Source organism: Lepidochelys kempii, chromosome 1 (genome assembly GCF_965140265.1).
Source record: "Lepidochelys kempii isolate rLepKem1 chromosome 1, rLepKem1.hap2, whole genome shotgun sequence".
In the NCBI taxonomy this organism is placed as follows: Eukaryota; Metazoa; Chordata; order Testudines; family Cheloniidae; genus Lepidochelys; species Lepidochelys kempii.
The window spans coordinates 335,037,177-335,058,621 of record NC_133256.1 but is presented as its reverse complement, the minus strand read 5'-3'; the positions used below and the strand labels follow the sequence as shown (position 1 = coordinate 335,058,621).

Sequence of the window (21,445 nt, the reverse complement as noted above, 5' to 3'; positions counted from 1 at the left end):
AGAATTTGATGGAGTGCAGTCCACTGAAGTTGTTGACAAATTGGGCCAAATTCTGTGCTCACTTAACCCCAGAAAGGCTGAAATAACTCCACTGAAGTCAATGGTATGATTCAGTTCTGAGGCCTGCATTCAGTAAGTTGTTTGAGCATGTGCCTCGCTCCATTTAATTAAATGGGTCTTCAGCCCCTCTTTAAAGTTAGGCGCATGATTAAGAATCTTGTTGAATTGTGACCTGAGAGCAGAATTTGGCCTGATCTGTTGTTAGGGTTGCCAACTTTCTAATTGCAGAAGACCGAACACCCTTGCCCTGCCCCCTTTCCTAACCTTTCCCCAAGGTCCCGCCCCTACCCTGCCCCTTGTCCGAGGCCCCAGCCCCGGCTCACTCCATACCCCCTCCCTCCGTCACCTGATGTCTCCCATCCTTGCTCACTTGCTCATTTTCACCGGGCTGGGGCAGGGGGTTGGGGTGAGTGAGGGCTCCAGCTGGGGGTGCAGGCTCTGGTGTGGGGCCGGAGATGAGGAGTTAAGGGAGCAGCATGGGGCTCAGAGTGCAGGAGGTGGCTCTGGGCTGGGGCAGGGGGTTGGGGTGTGGGAGGGAGTGAGGGCTCCAGCTGGGGGTGCAGCCTCTGGGGTGGGCCTGGGGATGAGGGGTTTAGGGTGGGGGGGGCTCCGGGCTGGGGGCATGAGGGGTTTGCAGTTTGGGAGGGGGTTCCTGGCTGGGGCAAGGGGTTGGGTGTGTGGGAGGAGGTACGGGGTCTGGGCTGCAGGTGCGGGCTCCAGGGTGGGGCCAGAAATGAGTTCAGGGTGAGGGAGGGGGTTGGGGGGTGTGAGGGGGTGAGGGCTCCGACTGGGGGTGCGGCCAATGGGAGCTGCAGAGCCCGTGCTTGGGGTGACGCCTGCGGACGGGCTGCGCACGGAGCCCTCCTGGCCTCCCCTCTGCTTAGGAACCGGAGGAACATGCTGGCTGCTTCCCGGGAGCCATGCAGAGTCGGGTAGGAAGCCTGCCTGCCCCACTGCGGCCAACCGGACTTTTCGTTGGTTTTCTATTCCTGTGGACAAATTGTTTGCATTCTGAAAATTTGCATTGCTGCCAGTCTCAGAGGTTTATCCGGAGTTTATTCTCAGGGCACGTCTTCACTAGCAACATTAAAGCGCTGCCGCGGCACCCCACGAGGGGAGTCGCTCCCAGCGCTGGTGCATTGTCTACAGTGGCACTTTACAGCACTGAAACTTGCTCCGCTTGGGGGGGGGTGTTTTTTCACACCCCCGAGCGAGACAGTTGCAGCCTTGTAAAGTGCCACTGTAGACAAGCCCTTAGACTGCGCAAATGTTGGTTGAAAAAGAATAGAAAATTGCTTTTAGTAGTTTTAATAGTTTCTCATATTTTTACCCTCTACTACGCAAAAAATTTTATTTAAATATTTAAATTTAAGTTTATTAAATAACGACATAACTAAGTGTTTACTGCATGGTCACTGCTCAGATATAGGAATTACTTCTCACACCTTTTAAAGAGGTTCAGAGTTTAGGTCCCTTGAAGCAAATGTGTGAATCATAAGAAATCAATATACTTTTTTCACCTTTCTCCATTTGACACTTGCTGATTTTGTTTTCTGCTCTCACTGCTGGACCTTGAAATGAACAGGGTAACTTTTTGGCAGCATTGTTGTAGCCGTGTCAGTTCTAGGATATTAGCGAGGAAAGGTGGGTGACGTAATATCTTTTAGTGGTCCAACCTCTGTTGGTGAGAGAGAGAGGCTTTCAGGCTACATAGAGCTCTTCCTTGGGTCTCTCACGATTACCTTGCTTACTTCTTCGAATAAGCACCACCAATGGAATTGGCAAAGCTCTTAGAATAGGGCATATCCACTCACACTCCCTCTCTTGACAGGTTTGGCTCTCCAGCATTAGGCTTTGACTTCACTGGCTTTGTTCCCCCAATATTTTTCATCTTTGATATCACCAGTGCAGCTGGGGGCAGTTCTGTAGAAAAGATGTTAATGACTGCTCCTGTTTAATCATCATGTCTTCTAGAGATGACGTATGTGTGTACATGTACACGTAAATACATGCACACAAGTACACATGCTTTTTGGTATCCATATTTTAAAATGTGCTTCCTGGATTGTAGGAAATTGATATTTTGAGATTATTCACTAAAAATGTCCTGAAGGGACATGCCCTTTCATCCCACCTCCTCTGGAGCTGATCACTTACTCTCTTACCTGCTGGTTCCTGTCTCCACTCATGGTCCCACTGACCTCAGAGGAACTGCTCAGGGAGTAAAGTGCCACTCAGCATGAGTAAAGGTATCAGAATCTGGACCTAAGGATGAGCACAGGCAGCTCCCATTGAAGTCAGTGGGAACTGAAGGTCGCTTAACACATAGGTTTGGCCCCTGACTTGCTAGATTTTTCTCTTAACTGTTGAAAGAGACTAACAGAAATAATTCAGTGGCCCAGTCCTGCAACCCTCACTTGCATGGGAAGTACTTAATGATTCAAGAAATCCCATTTACTTCGAAGGGGCTATTTGTGTAGTGATTACTTTAATAAATACAGGCTGCAGGACTGGGCCGTTGCATTCTCTCTCTCTGTCTTGCCTGTGAGAGGGTTTTATCTGCTTTCTAAGGAAAATTGGTTGCGCTAACTAAAAAGGAAGATTTGCTTTCTCAGGCCCTAATTCAGAAAAGCACCATAAGCACGTGCTTAACTCCATCTCTAGCTCGGGCAGCATTCATGCATTTTTTTTTAACTGCAAGCATATGCACTGAGTCCCATTGACTTCATGTGTTGAAATGCTGCCCTGAATAAGGATGCTTTTCTGGACTGGGGTTCAAAGCTGTGTTTACATGGGCCTTTTCCCCCTAACATTCCCTAATATATCTTGACAGGTTTCAGAGTAGCAGCCGTGTTAGTCTGTATTCGCAAAAAGAAAAGGAGGACTTGTGGCAGCTTAGAGACTCAAATAAATTTGTTAGTCTCTAAGGTGCCACAAGTCCTCCTTTTCTTTTTGCTAATATATCTTGTTATCTGAGGAGTCACCAGAATGTGCTGTTACACATATTCTTTCAATGTCATATGCAGTGTTTTGTAGCCCTGTTGGTCCTAGGATATTAGAGAGTGGAGATGGGTCTAATAAAAAATATTACCTCACCTATCTTGTCTCTATAATAGTCTTTCAAGTTCTTTTAGTACGTGAGCAGAGTACAGTCTTTGAAGTAATGCTGTATTTGTTGTTTTTGTGATGTAGATTTTTTGCAGCAGCTTCTCCAAAACAGAAAGAGAGTTTACTCTCTGCCTTCATCTCTGCTAGAGTCAATTACTGGGGGTGGTGAAAATTGTTTTCTGGGAGGAATTGGCATTTAGACTAAGATTTCTGAAAGGAGGGTTTGCTCACATGACATTTGTGAACACTTCTGTGGTCTGACTGGTGTAAATAAGTTACACTAAAAACCAACAACCTGTCTCCCAAGTTACTAATTTCTCTTCCAGCATGAAGCCAACCTCAAGGCCCTGACATCTGCTAGTACTCAGAGAAGAGGTGACAATATGTAAATGTGAGTGAGAGACAGGGAGACTATAAGAGGAGGCAGAAGGGAGTGCTAAATAAGTTGGGGGAGCTGTCAATATATTTTATGTAACCCTTCTGCCCATCAGAGTTGACAGCAACAAGGGCCGGGTTCAGTATCTAGGGGTTCCGTTCTAATAACACAATGCAAAACTGGCTCGAGCCCCCACCTAGTGACCTGGGACAAATATATACCACCACCCCCATGCTCCTTAAGAGGAAATACTTCCCCTCTTCCAAGCACAGAGTCTGAGTGTAGCAAAAGCCTTTTAATAACAGAGAGAAACAATGTGGCATTGTGTTGGGGAAACACCACCAACAGGATTCATAACACAAACCATGAGCCAAAACCCACCCCAAGCAAATTGGGCCGTGTCTTTTCCCTTTGGTTCTTGAGTCCAGCAACCCAAAAGTCACCCAAAGTCCCAAAAGTCCAACAACCCAAAAGTCTCTGTCTCTGTCCTTGGTGAGTCCAGAGTTCAAAAGTTCATCTGCAGAGTTTTAACCCCCCAGCCGGTGTGGAAATGGGGGGAGGGGAGTAAAGGGGCACCTTACATGCTCCGACAACTGACTCCCCCACCTCTCCATGGGTTTCTGCAGCAGCCTTCACCACCAGCTGCTCCTCTTCAGTAGTTGTCCAGCGAGCAGCTCCTCTCTGGGAGCCAGCCCGCAAGCCACTCACCAATATATCTTCAGGCCCCCTACTATTTAACACAGTACTCAGTGATTTCAGCTCTTTAGTGATTTCATCTCATAGTAGGGGAGCCCCAGTGCTGGTACACTATTGACCCAAAGTGAATTCAGTTCTGCAATCTGTAACCAGACTCCTAATGGAATCAAAATTAGCTCTGCTATTATACAGTGGAAAGAAGAGGAGGGGCAGTTAGCACTTAGGGCCCTCAGAAGGGAACCCAGACCACAAAGTACAAATGCCTATTCCCAACCTCTCTCCATTCACTGAGTTTTGGAACCCATGTCCCTTGCCTAGAGAGTGCTACTTAGTTGATGGCGAGTCCCTCCATCATAACAAAAGGCCAAGTACAGTTCCACTGTCCTTGATTCACACAATCAGGATAACAATTTATTCTTCCTGCCCCAATAACAGAGACTGGGGATCCCACAGCAGCCAAAGTGACTATCTAGGTGGGGAAGGTGTGCCTATGCAAATGAGATCAGCCCCTGAAGTTCTTTTCCACAATCCACCACAACTCACCACCAGATGTCAGGGTAGAGCTCATCCTGACTCTGCTTACATTTATAACTTCTCAGGCTAAAAGTGATGTATCACTTCCTTTTCTTAAGAGGAGACGATGTCTATAATATGAAAGACATTCCCTCCCAGATTACACTAGTTTTCAAGGTGATCACAGGCCTGACAGCATCCTTTTAAAATGAAGATTCAATCTAATCACTGATAGCACATCCAATATAACTATTAGAGAAAACGAGCAGGAATTTCTCATACTCTGTTGCAGAAGCCTCACATACATTATTCACATCAGACATTCTGAATCAATAAATGGAGGTTATAGGAAACATTACTAATAAGAAAGCAACAAGTCCTGCTTTCTATTAACTTTTTTGTGATTTTCCCCCCTCTTCCCTTACATTGGTTCTTGTATCTTCTGGTTTGGACCTTTTGTGGTGTGGAGTATCCCAGCTGGACTGCCAGGAAGCCCTACTGTGTTGACCGCTCTAAATAAAATAAAATATCTGCTCTTCACACTATGTTGCCTTGCCCACTCCTCTCCTGGAGGCTTGTGCATTGGCATCTGTACAATCAAACTCAACAACCATTAGGAGCTGAGTGACAACTGCATATTGCTGCCATATGGTTACCTACCACTCCTCCTCTGAGCTGCAGTTTTAGCCTCTGGCCTCACCAGGGTGAGACAACTCAGCAGAGGGTTTGTAGGCAGAGTGGGAAACCACAGACTACTACCTGGAGCTCAGGCAAATGAACTTTGAATGCTATGAGAGTGAACTGGGGCGATCTAAAGAAGTTGGTTGGGCTGATACACTGGTTTTAATGAGAAGAGAATCTCCATTGACTTCAGTGGTGTTACTCTGGGCAATCACTGTTACAATTGTTATCATCTGCTAAAGTGAGAAAAGAATCAGGTTCTGTCTTTAATAGTTGGACTCAGGGTTGAGGGAGCTACCCATGGTCTCCAGTGGAAGGCAGAAATCCACACAGGATCGCAATAGAGAAACACGTACTCAGTCAAGGCACAAACAAGTCATGGCTGGGGAAAAGGGGCTGATGGGAAGTCTTGAAGGGGTAGAAATAGAAAGTCTGAGAGATATGGGGAAAGAGGATAGAAGGGAATGATGGAGAAAGATTCAGAAGGGCTAGAGGAGATAGAAAAAAGGAGGAGGCCATGAGGGATGGCGGATGACTATAGAGTGAAAAGTTGGAACAGAGGTAAGAGGAGAATGAGATTGGGAGGTGAAAGAAGAGGATGAGAAGGGATAAAAGAAATGACACACACCAGGGTAATGTTAGTAAATTCTGTTTTATTATAATATTTGATGTCCTTAAGATTCAATTTACTAATGTAACCCTGATACAGTGATTGGGAGTCTGGGGTCCTTGGGTAGATGGAGTGGATGGGGCAGAGTAGGAAAGGAGCAAGCAGAATGTTGTATTGAGATAAGTGAGGGAGGATCAAGGGCGCTCATTTTCATGATTCTGTTCCCACAATAAAAATGATTGATCTTGATTTTACCTAAATACATGAAAACATATATATGAAGCTTGTTTTAGATCTGGGATGCTAGAAAGTAGCGATAGCAATATTTACATTGGCATCTCGGAATGATTTACGCTTGGCATTTTCATTAACAAACCTCCATTAACCATAGAAAGTAAAGTAATGTTACATTTCTGTGTGAGTCACTAAAGGCCAAATTCCACTCTGAAATCTACTGATTTCAATGGATAGTGCACAGGAGAGGAATTTGGCCCTAAAAACCTTTTAGTAAGAAGTAACTGTTGCATGCCTGAATCTCTGTTAACTTTCTCCTCATATAGCCATTTATACCTGTGCAAAGTGAGCACAAAATGCTACCAAAGGGAATTGGTGGTGCTTTGCATCCACTTAGCCTAGATGTATATAATTACTTAAAGGGCAAGGCAGCAGAGAAGGAGGCCCTGGCAATATAGCTTGACACAGTGGGGCAGTGGGAGTTGATATGTAATAATACATACCAGTGCCTTTTATCCCTGAGACTAGCAAGCTCTACAAACTATAACTACCTTTGCTTGGTTTGAATGAATTCTGCTCTCACACTGCTGTAAATCTGAAGTAATTCCAGTAGTTTCAGTGGAACTACTCCAGATTTACACCAGTGTAACTGGTAGCACAATATGACCCATCGTTTCTAATTGCCACTGAAAATATGTTCTTAATTTAAAATACCCATGAATAGGCATGGCGGGAATACAGCTCCTTTAGATACCTTCATGCCTAGTTGTATGTATTAGTAATACTTCCAATAAACTGATGCAAGTGGTCTCTGGATATCTAATTCTTTTGTAAGCTGTTGTGTGTGTGTGTGTATATATAGGTATATACCCAGAGTTAATCCTTGAACTATATATGGAAGCTCTCTCTGCTGCCAGTGGCCTTCCATACCAGGGAGAATATGCTCTAAAGCAGGGAGGCCCAAACATTTTCATAGTGTGAACCATGGATAAAATTTTCAAAAGCAACAAATTGACTTTGGAGCTGAATTCCTAGGCACTTGGGGGTGGGGGGGAGAGGCAGATTTTGAAAGGTATTTAGGCACCTAACTCCCATTGTTTTTGGCATCAAAGTCACATTGAAAGTTCACAATTATGTTCCTAAATGCCTGTCACTTTTGAAAATGGGAATTAAGCTCCTAAGCCTCTTGGACACTTCGGAAAATTTTACCCCCATTTTAACAATGAGATTATCTTGTGGACACCTCCTTTCTCTTCACAATCACCCATTCATCGTTACGTAACATTCATCGTTACGTAACATCGCTGTGGCAACTGCCACAATTCACATGAACAAGTAGTAACAGGAAAGGATTGAATGTACATTTAGCTGCATTTTAATGAAATTTTTAGCAGCTGTGAACAAAAAGAGCCAGCACCCTACAGCCAGTTGGTTATCTTTTTGTGGACCACTCGCAGGTGCCTCATGGACCAAGACTTTGGGGACATCTTCTCTACAGAATCCCCAAAGGTTCTGTCAAAACCCACTCACCATCAAAATAATCCCATAACCATAACAGCCGACTTGGAGACAATAGATTTAAAAGGAACTTCTGCAGTTGACATGTGTGCCTTAGATTCAAAATAGGTTGGCTTTTTTTCATTTTCCTTTGTTGTTAACGACTGCAGGCAATGAGACCATAGCTCTGCTCATCACACAGATGCTTCTACAGCAATACGCTTCTCATCCCATTCCTCCCCCCCGCATTGCTGCTCGGTACTGACTGGAATAAACTCAAGTTATGCAGCTGTTCCAATGTCAAAAGTGGTTCACTTTGCCATTAACCACATTCAGCCTCTAATTGAACCTGGCAAGCAGCTGGCCTGCTCAGAGCTAGTTTTGCTTGCAGATGTATGTGTTTTGACAGGAAGCGCAGCCTCCTGTGGAGTAAGGTAATATCTGGCTGATATAAGCTAGCAAATTTCAAAACAAAATTAGAGTGGGTGTAGCAAGGGGCATGGCCTCCCTCTGGGCCTGATGGGAGGAACCACACCCACCCTGCCCAAAACAGGGGGGTGGGACAGAAAGTATAAAAGGCGGGCCCTACAGCTCAGTTGGGCCAGAGCTGGCAAAGGAGACAGCCGTCTCCTGCTCGCTGCTGGGGCTTGTGCCCAAGGGGGTCCTCTGCAGCACTGAGGACCCGAAGGGACTGTCAGAGCTGTCAACAAGGACGCCAAAGAGCTGCTGGGACTGCTGCTAGCTGTGTACCCCAGGGAGACAGAGGACCCCTACAAACTGAAGGTACCCAGCGAGGGGATCTTAGGAAGTAGCCCAAGGACACCAGACAATAGTCCGGTTGTGTGGCCAGAATACTGGCCAGCGTGTTGTGGAGGGATCCTTGCAGACCCAATAGTGGAGCCCTCCACCACTGTTAGGGCCCTTGGCTGAGACCTGGTGGAGTAGGGTGGGCCCGGGTCCCCCTACCCACTGCTGCCAACCTCACTTCTGGGGTGGCAGCCTCCCCACCTTAAGCCAAGAGGCCTGCATTTGTCTGCCATCTGCCTGAGCCAAGACGGCAGGCCCTAGACTCTTTGGTGCTCCTCCCTGCCTGAGGGCCTGAGCCCCTAGATTGTTTGGTGCTCTGCCCTGCCTAGAGGGTCAGGGCCTGGGTCTCTGATGCTGCTAATTCCCCTTTATGCCGGTCTTTACAGAGACGCAGTAGTGAGGGAGCATGGCCTCCCTCTAGGCCTGACCCGGCAGGGACAGACATGACCCTCTACATGTGGTGGAGAACACAGGTAACCCCTGAGACAAGGGGTCTGCACATGCTCCTAGGCCATTGCCCACCCAAGAGACTACGATGGAATGGACAAGTTTATAAAATGGTGGGTGGAGAGCCAGCTGCAGCAACTGGCAGTCTAGCTCCAACAGCAACAGGTACAGCAACTTGGGGCCCAGGAGCAGCAGTTGATCGGGTAGGTGGGGGCCAAGCAGCAGGAATAGCAGCAACAATGCTTTCAGCAGCTGGCCACCCTGCTTCCCAGCCCCTCTGGCCCTACTCCTGGAGGAGCGACAACCCCAACAACCACCAAGATGCCGGTACACCTTACAAAGATGAGGCGTGAAGATGACCCAGAAGCCTTCCTGAAAGCTTTTGAGCAGGTTGCTTTGGTGGCAGGATGGCCTCAGAACAAATGGACCACACTCTTGGCCCCCTACCTAATGGGGGTGGCCCAGGCTGCTTATTGTGGGCTCCCTAACAATGAGGCCTGCAACTACAGAGCAGTAAAGCCGGCTATCCTTGATGCCCTAGACATCACCTCTGACACCTTTTGGTGCCAATTCCGGGGGGAGACCTACCCGCCAGGGACCTGACCCTGGGTCATGCCACAGGAGCTCAAGGACACCTGCTGGCAGTGGTTCCAACCCAAATGACACTCCACTACTGAAGTAGCCAAGCAGGTGTTCGTAGAGCAGTTCATTCACATTCTCCCGCCCTGAGGGAGAGCCTGGGTCCTTCAAAATCAACCCACCACCTTGAGGGTGGTGGTCGGCCTAATGGAGGATTTTCTGGCCGCAGAGACCCCAGTAGCACCTGTAGCTGCAGCCACAGTGTGGAGCACCCTGGGCTCAGAAAGACCCTCCAGCCCTAAGACAGTGGCCTGGTCAGACTCGAGCCACAATGAGGGACGCAGCAGCAGCTACCTGCCACAACCCGTCCCAATGTCCCGTGGAACACCCGCAGGCCACGGCAAAGGAGGGAAATCCCTGAACCCGATTGTTCGCAGAACCCCAAGTGCTGGGCCAGCCACACTGAGATTGGTCCCTGTTTTGCTTGTGGTCAATTTGGACACCTCCAGCGACAGAGCCCAGTCACAGACTTCTCCTTTGGCCAGGTTTACACTGGAGAGGTCCATGCCCGCTTGTGTCCTACTGCTAAGGTGACTGTCCCCATGGGCCTCGGCAGGAAACAAGTGCATGACCGGGTGGACTCTGGCTGTGGGCAAACCCTAGTGCATCAGTGACTTGCCTTGGCAAGTGAACTTGCACTGAGCCAGATTCAACTCCTTTGTATCCACGGGGACTTGAAGTCATATCTAAGTGCCCTGGTACCGCTAACTGTGGACGGAGTGACCTGAGTAATGACGGCTGGGTTTGCCCCAGAGCTGCCTACCCCATCATTCTCAGATGAGACTGGCCAGAATTCACTCAGGTTCTGCAAACTGCGAGCCTCTGGGACTCACTGGTGCAGATGGCTCTCGAGGGAGACCCCCTTGAGGGCAAGGTTGAGGGGCCCAGGAAGACTAACCCAGGTGACCCCTCAGCCCCACCTGGGGCTTTTGACACCCCAGAAGGATAAAGGTACCCCGGTTGGACGGCGGGGAAGCCCTGCTGGACACGGGAGTCAACTTCAGTAGGGACCAAAGAGAGGACCCCACCCTCAGCTGGGCCTATGAACAGATAGTGTATATCAACAGGATGGCGACGGATCTGCAGTGAGCGGCCCAGTGGCCATGGTTTAAGTTGACAGAGGAGCACCTGTACCGGGTCGACTGAGACCCTCAGACCCATGAGCCTCATTCCCAGCTGGTCGTGTCCTAGTGTCACTGGTGGGCAGTACTGAGATTAGCCCATGACATCACTGCGGCAGGCCATTTGGGACAGGAGAAGACCCTGGCCGGGTCTTGGCCCGGTTCTTTTGGCAGAGCATACACTGGGACGTCAAGGATTACTGTGCTTCCTGCCCAAAGTGCCAACTGGCAGTGCCCTCTGTGGGTACAAAATGCCCCACTGATCCCCTTGCCAGTGGTAGGGATGCCCTTTGACAGGGTTGTGATGGACCAGGTGGGGCCACTCACCAAAAGCGTCACCTCTTCCGCTACATTCTAGTAGCGATGTACTATGCTATCTGCTTTCCAGAGGCCATCTCCCTAAGGAAAGCCACTGAATGGATCATCGCAGCTGAACTCCTGAATATCTTCACCTGGGTGCGTTTACTCTGGGAGACCGTTACGGACCAGGGGACAAACTTCACCTTCCAGCTGCTCTGCAAAGTCTGTGGTCTCCTAGGGATCCAGAAGCTGCAGACATCAATCTGCCACCCCCAGATGGATGGATTGGTTCAACCGGGCCCTTAAAGAAATGCTCTGGAAGTTCCCACCTAAGGACTTGTGCCACTGGGATCAACTGATCCCCCCGCTTACTGCTTGCCATTAGGGAGGGGCCACAAGCCTCCGCTAAATTCTCGTCATTTAAGCTACTGTACGGTCACCAGCTTTGGGGTTTGCTTGACTTAATGCGGGAGACCTGGGAACAAACCCTGTCCCGGACCCAGGGGCTCTTACGGTATGTCCTGCAACTGCAAGGTAACTGTGGTGGCGGAGCGTGAAGAACCCCTGCTCAGGGATACCCCCACGAAAGAGGAGCAAAAGCAGACCAAGCTGCTGCTGGAGGCCTTTTCCAAAACCTTCACAGCCTTAACTGGACAGCACACCATCCAGAGCAACCCAGGGGAAATTGCTCGTGAGGTGACAAGACCTCTCCCGCGTCGAATGCGGGATATGATAGAGCAGGAGGTCTAGGCAATGGCAGATCTAGTGGTAATTGAGAAGTCACAGAGCGAGTGGTGCAGCCCCATAGTGCTGGTCCACAAGCCAGATGGGATCTTCTGGGTCTGCATTGATTTCTGGAGGGTCAACACTATCTCTAAATTCAATGCATATCCAATGCCCTGGATTGACAAGCTACTTGACAGACTCGGAGAGGCCTGCTACATCAACACCTTGAATCTGACCAAGGGCTACTGGTAGATCCCACTGGAACCTGGATTGAAGAAAAAGACAGCCTTTGCTACACTCTGCAGGCTCTACCAGTTTACCAGGATGACCTTCGGCCTTCATGGAGCCCCTACGACCTTCCAGTGTCTGATGGACCATCTGCTGCAGCCCCATGTTGAGTACACCGTGGCCTATCTGAACAATATAGTGATCTACAGTCACCACTGGGAGGACCATCCAGACCAGGTGGCAGCCATCCTGAGGACCCTCCAGGAGGCAGGGCTGACTGCAAACTGTAAGAAGAGCCAGATTGGTTAGCAAGAGACCACCTACCTCGGTTACACCCTCAGGCAAGGTAAGGCATGCCCCCAGGTCAGGAAGGTCCAGGCTATACAGGACCACCCAGCCCCAACCACCAAAAAACAGGTGAGGCAACTATTGGGGTATTATCGCCGATTCATTCCCAGCTACGCCACAAGTGCCGCACCCTTGACTGAGCTACTCACTAAGGACAGCCCGCAATGGGTACGCTGGTCCCCCAACTGTGAAGAGGCCTTTTGGACACTGACGGACCACCTATGCCAAGAACTCGTACTGTAAAGCCCTAACTTCACCCTTGGCTTCGTTGTCCAAATGGGGAGGAACACCCAGTCCTCTATATCATCTGGAGGCTATTCCCCGGGAACATAACTATTTGGTCATTAGGAAAGAAGCCTTAGCGGTTAAGTGGATGGTAGAAGCCCTCCATTATTACCTCCTGGGCGGGTCCTTCGTTGTAGTGACAGACCACGCACCCCTAAAATGGCGACAAACCATTCAGGACACCAATGCAGGACTGATGTGGTGGTACCTTATCCTCCAACCTTTTGCATTTACAGTGCAGCATCGTGCTGGGAGGGAAGACGCAAATACAGATTCTTTGTCATGGCTGAAGGATGCGGACAAGGCCCCCCCTGAGGGTAGAGCCAGGCAAGCCATCCCACCCCTCCAAAAACAGTGGGGCAGGACAGAAAGTATAAAAGACGGGCCCTATAGCTCAGTTGGGCTGGAGCTGGCGAAGGAGACAGCCACCTCCTGCCCACTGCTGGGGCTTGCGCCTGAGGGGGACCTCTGCAGTACCGAGGATCTAAAGGGACTGCCAGAGCTGCCAGTCGACAAGGACACTGAAGAGTTGCTGGGACTGCCGCTAGCTATGTACCCTGGGGAGACGGAGGACCCCCACAAACTGAAGGTACCCAGCGAGAGGATCGTAGGAGTAGCCCCAGGGACACCAGGCAATAATCTGGTTGTATGAGCAGAATACTGGTCAGCATGTTGTAGTGGGATCCCCGCTGACCCAGTAGCAGAGCCTTCCACCATGGTTAGGGCCCTGGGCTGGGACCTGTGGAGTAGGGTGGGCCCAGGTCCCCACACCCTCTGCTGCTGCCCCACCCCTGGGGTGGCCACCTCCCCCATCTTAAAGCCAAGAGGCCTGCATTTGTCTGCTTGCCAAGATGGCAGGCTGTAGATTGTTTGGTGCTTTGTCCTGCCTGAGGGCCTGAGCCCCAAGACTGTTGGTGCTCCGCCCTGCCTAGAGCTTCAGGGCCTCAGAGGCTGTTAATTCCCCTTTACACTGGTCTTTACAGAGACACAGCAGCGAGGGGGCGTGGCCTCCATCCAGGCCTGATGGGAAGGGATGGATATGACTCTGGGCTTTGTCTCTAGTGGTGAAGGTCAATAATGAGCTTGAGCCTCCCGGACAACAGTCTGCCTTGTCATTCAGGCTGTTCCTCTTTCAAAAGGTTGCAGTCTTTTTTTTTCCCCTTCCCCCTCATCTGAAATGATCAGAGCATAAGGAATTGAACAATACTAACTCCATTAAAGCAGGGATCTTTGGTCACCTCCAATAGAAGCTGAACAGGAGGCTCTGACGCCTGCTGTGCTGTCAGTATGGCAGTGAATTTCTCTTGGATACCGATCCCCTATTTGAAGTTCACAAATTTGGAATATGTGGTTCAGCAATATTCTCAATTTCTTTTTTAACAAAACAAAAACATTAAAAAAATTTCTGGGAGTGGATAACAGGCTTAAACAGCACCACGATATGTCTTGCTGTTTTTCCCTGATGGCTTCTCTTCACACTCTTCAATGAAAACACCAAGAAAAGAAAACAGGGAAAGATTAGTGTTAGTATTTATTTATTAATGATGCTGTAACACCTTCATGACTAATCAGGGATCGGGGTGTGTCAAGGTTCCTTCCCTACTCTGAACTCTAGGGTACAGCTGTGGGGACCTGCATGAAAACCTCCTAAGCTTACTTTTACCAGCTTAGGTTAAAACTTCCCCAAGGTACAAACTATTTTACCCTTTGCCCTTGGACTTCCGCTGCCACCACCAAACATTTATCTGGGTTTATTTTTATTAGGAAAGCGTTGTTTGGAAACGTCTTTACCCCCAAAATCCTCCCAACCTTTGCACCCCACTTCCTGGGGAAGGTTTGGTAAAAAGTCCTCACCAATTTGCATAGGTGACCACAGACCCAAACCCTTGGATCTTAAGAACAATGAAAAAGCATTCAGTTTCTGAAAAGAAAGATTTTAATAGAAGTAAAAAAGAATCACCTCTGTAAAATCAGGATGGTAAATACCTTACAGGGTAATTAGATTCAAAACATAGAGAATCCCTTTAGGCAAAACCTCAAAAAGACACACAGACACGAATATCTGTTTTATTCAGCACAGCTTAATTTCTCAGCCATTTAAAGAAATCATAATCTAACGCATATCTAGCTAGATTACTTACTAAGTTCTAAGACTCCATTCCTGTTCTGTCCTCGGCAAAAGCATCACACAGACAGACACAGACTCTTTGTTTTTATCCCTCCTCCCAGCTTTTGAATGTATCTTATCTCCTCGTTGGTCATTTTGGTCAGGTGCCAGCGAGGTTATCCTAGCTTCTTAACCCTTTACAGGTGAAAGGATTTTTCCTCTGGCCAGCAGGGATTTTAAAGGTGTTTACCCTTCCCTTTATATTTATGACAGGGTGCCATTGTGCTACTCTCTATATGCACACAAAATGCAAAGTTACTCTTTGCCTCAAAGAGTTTACAATATAAGGCCCCAGTTCAGGAAAATCCTTGAGCAAGTGTTTAATTTTAAGCATGTGTTTAAATTCCATTGAAATCAGTTTCTGTGGGACTTAAACCCATGTTTAAAGTTAAGCACCATTCCTGAAGAGGGATGCTTTCCTACTTGGAGACCTCAATAGATTCCTATCCATTTCATGAGTATGAAGACTGTATTAGAATGGATACAATGGTTTGTTTGGAAAATCATACATTCAAATTCATGGAGGTTGTACCAAAGTTACGGAGAGGAGAATTTGGCCTATCTACTGATCTTTCCCTCTAGCCCTGCCAGTCAAGGATGATTATGCAAAGGAATGCTGTGTGTGAGTCAAATACATGAGTGGGAACCTGAAATTCAGGCTTAGCTGGGATTTGGATATGACCTGTACTTTCTGCTACTGTACAACTCTTTTCTCAAAGTATTTTAAGTCCAACAGGTTCTTCTGATGTGAGATAAACATCAGTACATATGTACAATATCATGCATTACATCCTTGGCTGGTTTGAATTGATTTATGCCAGTTTACATTAGCTGAGGCTCTGGCCCCATGAGCATAAATGGTTCTTTACCAATCACATAGGATGGGGCTTACAAAATCCATTTGCCCATGAAAGAATGCATGGCTTGGGGATGGTAGAAAGCAAAAGTGGATGGTTTGGGGGTCATGGGTGAAATAGCTTGGGAATTCCTCCACTTGGCTATGATACCTAATTATATATTTTTTAATAGTGGAGATATAAATCGTGGTAGTAATTAGTTTTATTGAATATATATATCATTGCAGAGTGTGAAATTCATGATATTTTCAATAAGAATGTATTACTTTTAGTTAGATATTCTTTAAAATGCAAATAAGATATGATTGTGACGGGTTGCCCCCATTCCGGGGTGCCACCTGATGTACTGGGGTACCACTGAGCTCGCTTGTTCCACCTCTGAAGCACCTGGCATTGGCCACTGTCAGAAGACAAGTTGCTGGGCTAGATGGACCTTTGGTCTGACTGAATATGGCTGTTCTTGTGTTCAAATTGTCCATATTTAGCTATACATGCGTACATTAGCCATACTGGAACTATTAACTTAAAAACACCCAATAACAGATTATTAATGACAGCGTATATTTATTTTTTTCACTGAAAAAGGATTCTGGGATATTAAATGATGAGAGGAAAAAGTGATGGTGGAAGGATGTGTAGTGGACAGAGCACTGGGCTGGGACTCAGGAATCATGGGTTCAATTCCTGGCTCAGCCATTTCCATTGTCACCTTAGGCAAGTTACTTGATTTACACTAAAAGAAAAGGAGGACTTGTGGCACCTTAGAGACTAGCCAATTTATCTGAGCATAAGCTTTCATGAGCTACAGCTCACTTCATTGGATGCATCCGATGAAGTGAGCTGTAGCTCATGAAAGCTTATGCTCAGATAAATTGGTTAGTCTCTAAGGTGCCACAAGTACTCCTTTTCTTTTTGCGAATACATGGCTGTTACTCTGAAACTTGATTTACACTGAGTTCCAGTTCTTCATCTGTAGGGTCATTTCCCTTCCTCACAGGACTGTTGTGAGGATAAAATTAATTCATAATTGAGAATGGTTTGGATGCTACAGTGATGATGGCCATATAAGTACCTAGATAGATAGTGGAAGAGTAAAGTTGATGGTTTTGGAATCATGGGTGGAAAAAAATTGAAACCCTAACTACTAAATTATGCTATAATTTATTACATACATTGAGGTACTGTACTTACCCTAGACATAGCTGAAATATTTTTTGCATGCTGTTATATTTATTCCAGTAGTGCCTAAAGGCCCCTATCAAAGATAAAGATGCACCATATCTGATGCTGTACAGACAATAATGAAAGACAGGTGCTACTCCAAAAATTATACAATCTTAGTCCAACACAAGATGCAACAGGTGGGTGAAAGGAATTGGGAGGATGATGAGGCAGAATGTGACAACAGTGATACGAACATATTTTTGCATAGACTAGCTACACATGCAGTTTGTCAGTGTAGATTTTTTAAAAATTCCTCTTTGCTAATGGAGACAAATAAGCAGATCAATAGCCATAATTTGAGATTTGGCTCCAGTGCTGTCAAGTAAGTGAAAAACAGAAATCAATTTGCACCTCGATTTTTACAAAAAGAAAAGGAGTACTTGTGGCACCTTAGAGACTAACCAATTTATTTGAGCTTAAGCTTTCGTGAGCTACAGCTCACTTCATAAATTGGTTAGTCTCTAAGGTGCCACAAGTACTCCTTTTCTTTTTGCGAATACAGACTAACACGGCTGTTACTCTGAAACCTCGATTTTTACAGTGGTTTTCTGAGCTGATTCATCGTGTTCCTGATTTTCATGGGTGGGAGTTTTGTGACTGGTTTCTTTATTGACAGCTCACCGATGCTGCTAATTGCCTTTACCATTAATCAGTTGTAAATGATTGTCTTCGCAGCGTTTTCATGTGCTTCTGGTGAATACCTAGAAATGAAAAATCAAGTGTGCAGTAAGTGTGCCGAGGGGACATATTCTTTGGGCAGTGGGATCAAGTTTGATGAATGGGATGACCTGCCAGCAGGATTCTCCAATGTGGCAACTTTCATGGACACTGCTGTCGAATCAGCTGAGAATAAAGCAGAGAGCTGTGACAAGTAAGAAGCTTATGGGTTGGCCTGTGGCCACACTGGTGAAGGGGTTGGTTTGACTCTCATGGATTTCAGTGGGCTTTGGATCAAGCCCATAGTTTGCTGTGGGAACCAGTTGCTCCAGTAGCATAGTAACATATAGCTGGTGTTGACAGAAAACAGCGACGGGTAGACTACGCCCCTCAGAATGGAATGCAGGTTATGTGTTAGTGAAAGCTCTTGGAGTTTGATGATGCCACCAGCTGGTTAACGGAGGGGACAATTGAACATGCTGTGCTGTGTAAGTACAGAAAAGTACATTATGCAATAAAAGCAATCTCTGCACGTTGCCAAGAAGCAGACTTCAGGGATATTGAATTGTTGAGAATAAAGGATAAATAAAATGGGCCCTATTTGACCCTGCTGGTCCACTGGCACAAAGTCAGTTTCATTATCTACCTAAGCCTTCCTCTGTGCTGGAGGACTCCTCGGGTGCCATAGGACCAGCGGAGTAGCATGACAGGAGTGGCTAGCGAACCACTACTTTCAGCCAATCCCCTGCTGTCATAATGGCCTCCGAGATGTCACTAGCAGCCAAAAGAACAGGAGTACTTGTGGCACCTTAGAGACTAACAAATTTATTAGAGCATAAGCTTTCATGGGCTACAGTTCACTTCATTGGATGTATAGAATGGAACATATAGTAAGAAGAGATATATATACATACAGATAAGTTGGAAGTTGCCATACAAAGTGTAAGAGGTTAATTAATTAAGATGAGCTATTATCAGCAGGAGAAAAACACTTTTGTAGTGATAATCAGGATGGCCCATTTAGACAGTTGACAAGAAGGTGTGAGGATACTTAACTTAGGGAAATAGATTCAATATTAGCAGCCAGTGAAACTTGGAACAGCCTTGAGCTGTTTTAACTTGTACCTAAGTGGCTCTGGGATCAAGGAGGAGTAAAGGTGGCTTAAAACTACTGTTACACCCGGCATGATCAGTGCTGATTGCAGAAGGGCTATTCTTAAGGATATGGCCCTCTGTATCCTAGACAAGCCTTCCTGATGTGGATGCATTAGAAGTTTCCAGGAAACAACATACATTTGCCCCCATTCACAATTTTGATGTGCAAAAAGGTAAATTTTGACAGAGCACATAATCCTTTGTGTGAAAAAGATGTGAGAAATGGGTGTGAAAGGGTCAGGGAGTGACTCTAGCTACAGTGGGGTCCTGTGTCCTTTACTGAGCAATATATTTTAAATAGAAATGTTATAAATGTCTTCTGGGTTCCTGTGATCTAAAATAAGCCTTGTTTTGTTTATCTTTATCCAGCTCTTCATGGACTCCTCATGGGAATTACATAGAGTCCAATAGAGATGACTGCACTGTTTCTCTAATCTATGCTGTACATCTGAAGAAATCTGGTTCTGTCTTCTTTGAATACCAGTATATTGACAACAACATCTTCTTTGAGTTTTTTGTAAGGCTTTATACACTGAATCTAACCTCAGAGTAAAGAGATGTGTTACAGATAAAGACCTATTTTGGAATCAGCTTAGTTTTCTCCTCATCCAAGTTATTAATGTCTCTTTAGCTTATTAAATCTGAACAAATTTTTAAAATCTCATTTCCCCTCTACCATTTATGCTGCCTGTCTACTTTCTGCATTTCATTCAGCTTTGACAACAAGACTAAACTGCTTGCTTTCACTGTACGGTAGGGTCTTCATAAGTGCCTAAAGGAGCTAGGACCACAAAACCCATTGAAAGTCACCATCATTTCTAGTCACTTTCATAGCCAGGTTGTCTACAGCAGGGCTGGGCAAACTTTTTGGCCCAAGGGCCACATCAGGGTTGCAAAATTGTATGGAGGGCCGGGTAGGGAAGGCTGTGCCTCCCCAAACAGCCCGGCCCCCGCTCCCTATCAGCCCTTTTCCACTTCCCATCCCCTGACTGCCCCCCCACAGAATCCCCGACCCATCCAACACACCCTGCTCCTTGTCCTCTGACTGCCCCCTCCTGGGATTCCCCGGCCCTAACTGCCCCCCGGGACCCCACCCCCTATCCAACACCCCCTGCTCCCTGTCCTCTGACTGCCCTGACCCCTACCACACCCCTGCCCCCTGACAGGCCCCCCGGGACTCCCACACCTATCCAACCGCCCCCTGCTCCCTGATTGTCCCCCCCAGAATCCCAGACCCATCCAACTCACCCTGCTCCTTGTCCCCTGACTGCCCGGACCCCTATCCACACCCCCGCCCCCTGACAGGCCCCCTGGGACTCCCATGCCAATCCAACCCCCCCATCTCCCTGTCCCCTGACTGCCCCCCGGAATCCCCCACTCCCCGCCCCCTTACCATGCTGGAACCAGCCATGCCGCTGCACTGCCCGGCAGGACCGGTGGGCCAGAGCACTGGTGGCGCAGTGAGCTGAGGCTGCGGGGGAGGGGGACAGCAGGGGAGGGGCCGGGGGTGAGCCTCCCGACCGGGAGCTCAGGGGCCAGGCAGGAGAGTCCTGCGGGCCAGATGTGGCCCACGGGCCGTAGTTTGCCCACCTCTGGTCTACAGTTTGCACAGTGCTATCAGCAGCGTGCCATCTGTGTATGCAAGGCATGCATTGCATGTCCCAGGACCAGCTATGCCCACGGGATGATTCCATCTGATCTCCAAATGCGCATGGAGGAGATAATATTTTATAACAAAATGGCCCCATATGTGCTACGTCACACTGCATGCGTGATGCGTGCAAGGTCACTCTGAGTGGAGGACACCATGAGGCATGAGGAAGGCTCTTAAGTTTGGGTCTAGAGTAGAGCTGGTGAGAAATGGTTTTCCCATCCCGCGAATGCTTTCGAGAGATCAAAATTTTGTCCTGTCTCAAATCAGGATGAAAAGTCAGAATCTTGAAAATAGTCACAAACCGAAAAACTGAAACTTTTTTTTTTTTTGGTTCAGAACAATTCAAATGTCTTGTTTCAATTTAGCCCTTTTTTCTTTAACCTTTTCTTTAGTCTGATCAGCTGAAATTTCAAAACGAAAAGTTGTATAGAACCAGAAATATGGGTCAGTTTTGAAAATATTGAAATGAAACAGTTTTGAAACTTTTTTCCTCAATGTTGTTTTCAAGCCAGGAAATCCGTCAAATCTGACCCTCCTGTGCCAATAGTTTAGGTTTCAACAAATAGCCTTTTTTGACACCCCATCCCGCCCCAAAAAAAAATGTGTTGAAAAATTGCTGATGAACTCTTGTCCAGATTCCCTTTAACTTGAAAAAATATAATCTAGTTTGGCCAGCATTATTTACACAGAGAGTTGTGTGGGACTCTAAATATGTGAAATATCCTTACAACATTCTGGGGATGAGAATCTCAGTGTCATACAGGTGGCAGCTTAATCCAAAAGTTTCAGAAATGGCTAGTGATTTTGGATGTCTCCATTTTTGGGTGTCTGATCTGAGACACCTTTAAGGGGTCTGATTTTCAGAAAGTACTATGAACGTGCTTTCTGCGTCTCAAGTTGGGCACTCAAAACCCAAAATCACTAGCCACTTTTGGAAATCTTGGTCTCCATTTTTGGGAAAGGATCGGTCTGTGTCACTACCATGCAGAGAGATGGATGAAAAGTGAGCTGTTTCTGAGGTTTAAGATTGGGATTTTCAAAAAAGTTCCATGCAG

The 21,445-nt window shown here is 47.0% G+C and overlaps 1 protein-coding gene across 4 annotated transcripts in view; it reads left to right on the top strand.

Moving 5' to 3' along the window:
- ELAPOR2 (endosome-lysosome associated apoptosis and autophagy regulator family member 2) overlaps positions 1-21,445 on the top strand; it is a 138,924-nt gene that overhangs the window by 67,378 nt on the left and 50,101 nt on the right. For all 4 annotated transcript variants that reach the window (XM_073328674.1, XM_073328676.1, XM_073328677.1 and 1 more), the window contains exons 3-4: positions 17,600-17,795; positions 19,106-19,253. In XM_073328674.1, coding sequence (XP_073184775.1) covers positions 17,600-17,795; positions 19,106-19,253 — 344 coding nt within the window. The remainder of the gene's footprint in view (positions 1-17,599; positions 17,796-19,105; positions 19,254-21,445) is intronic.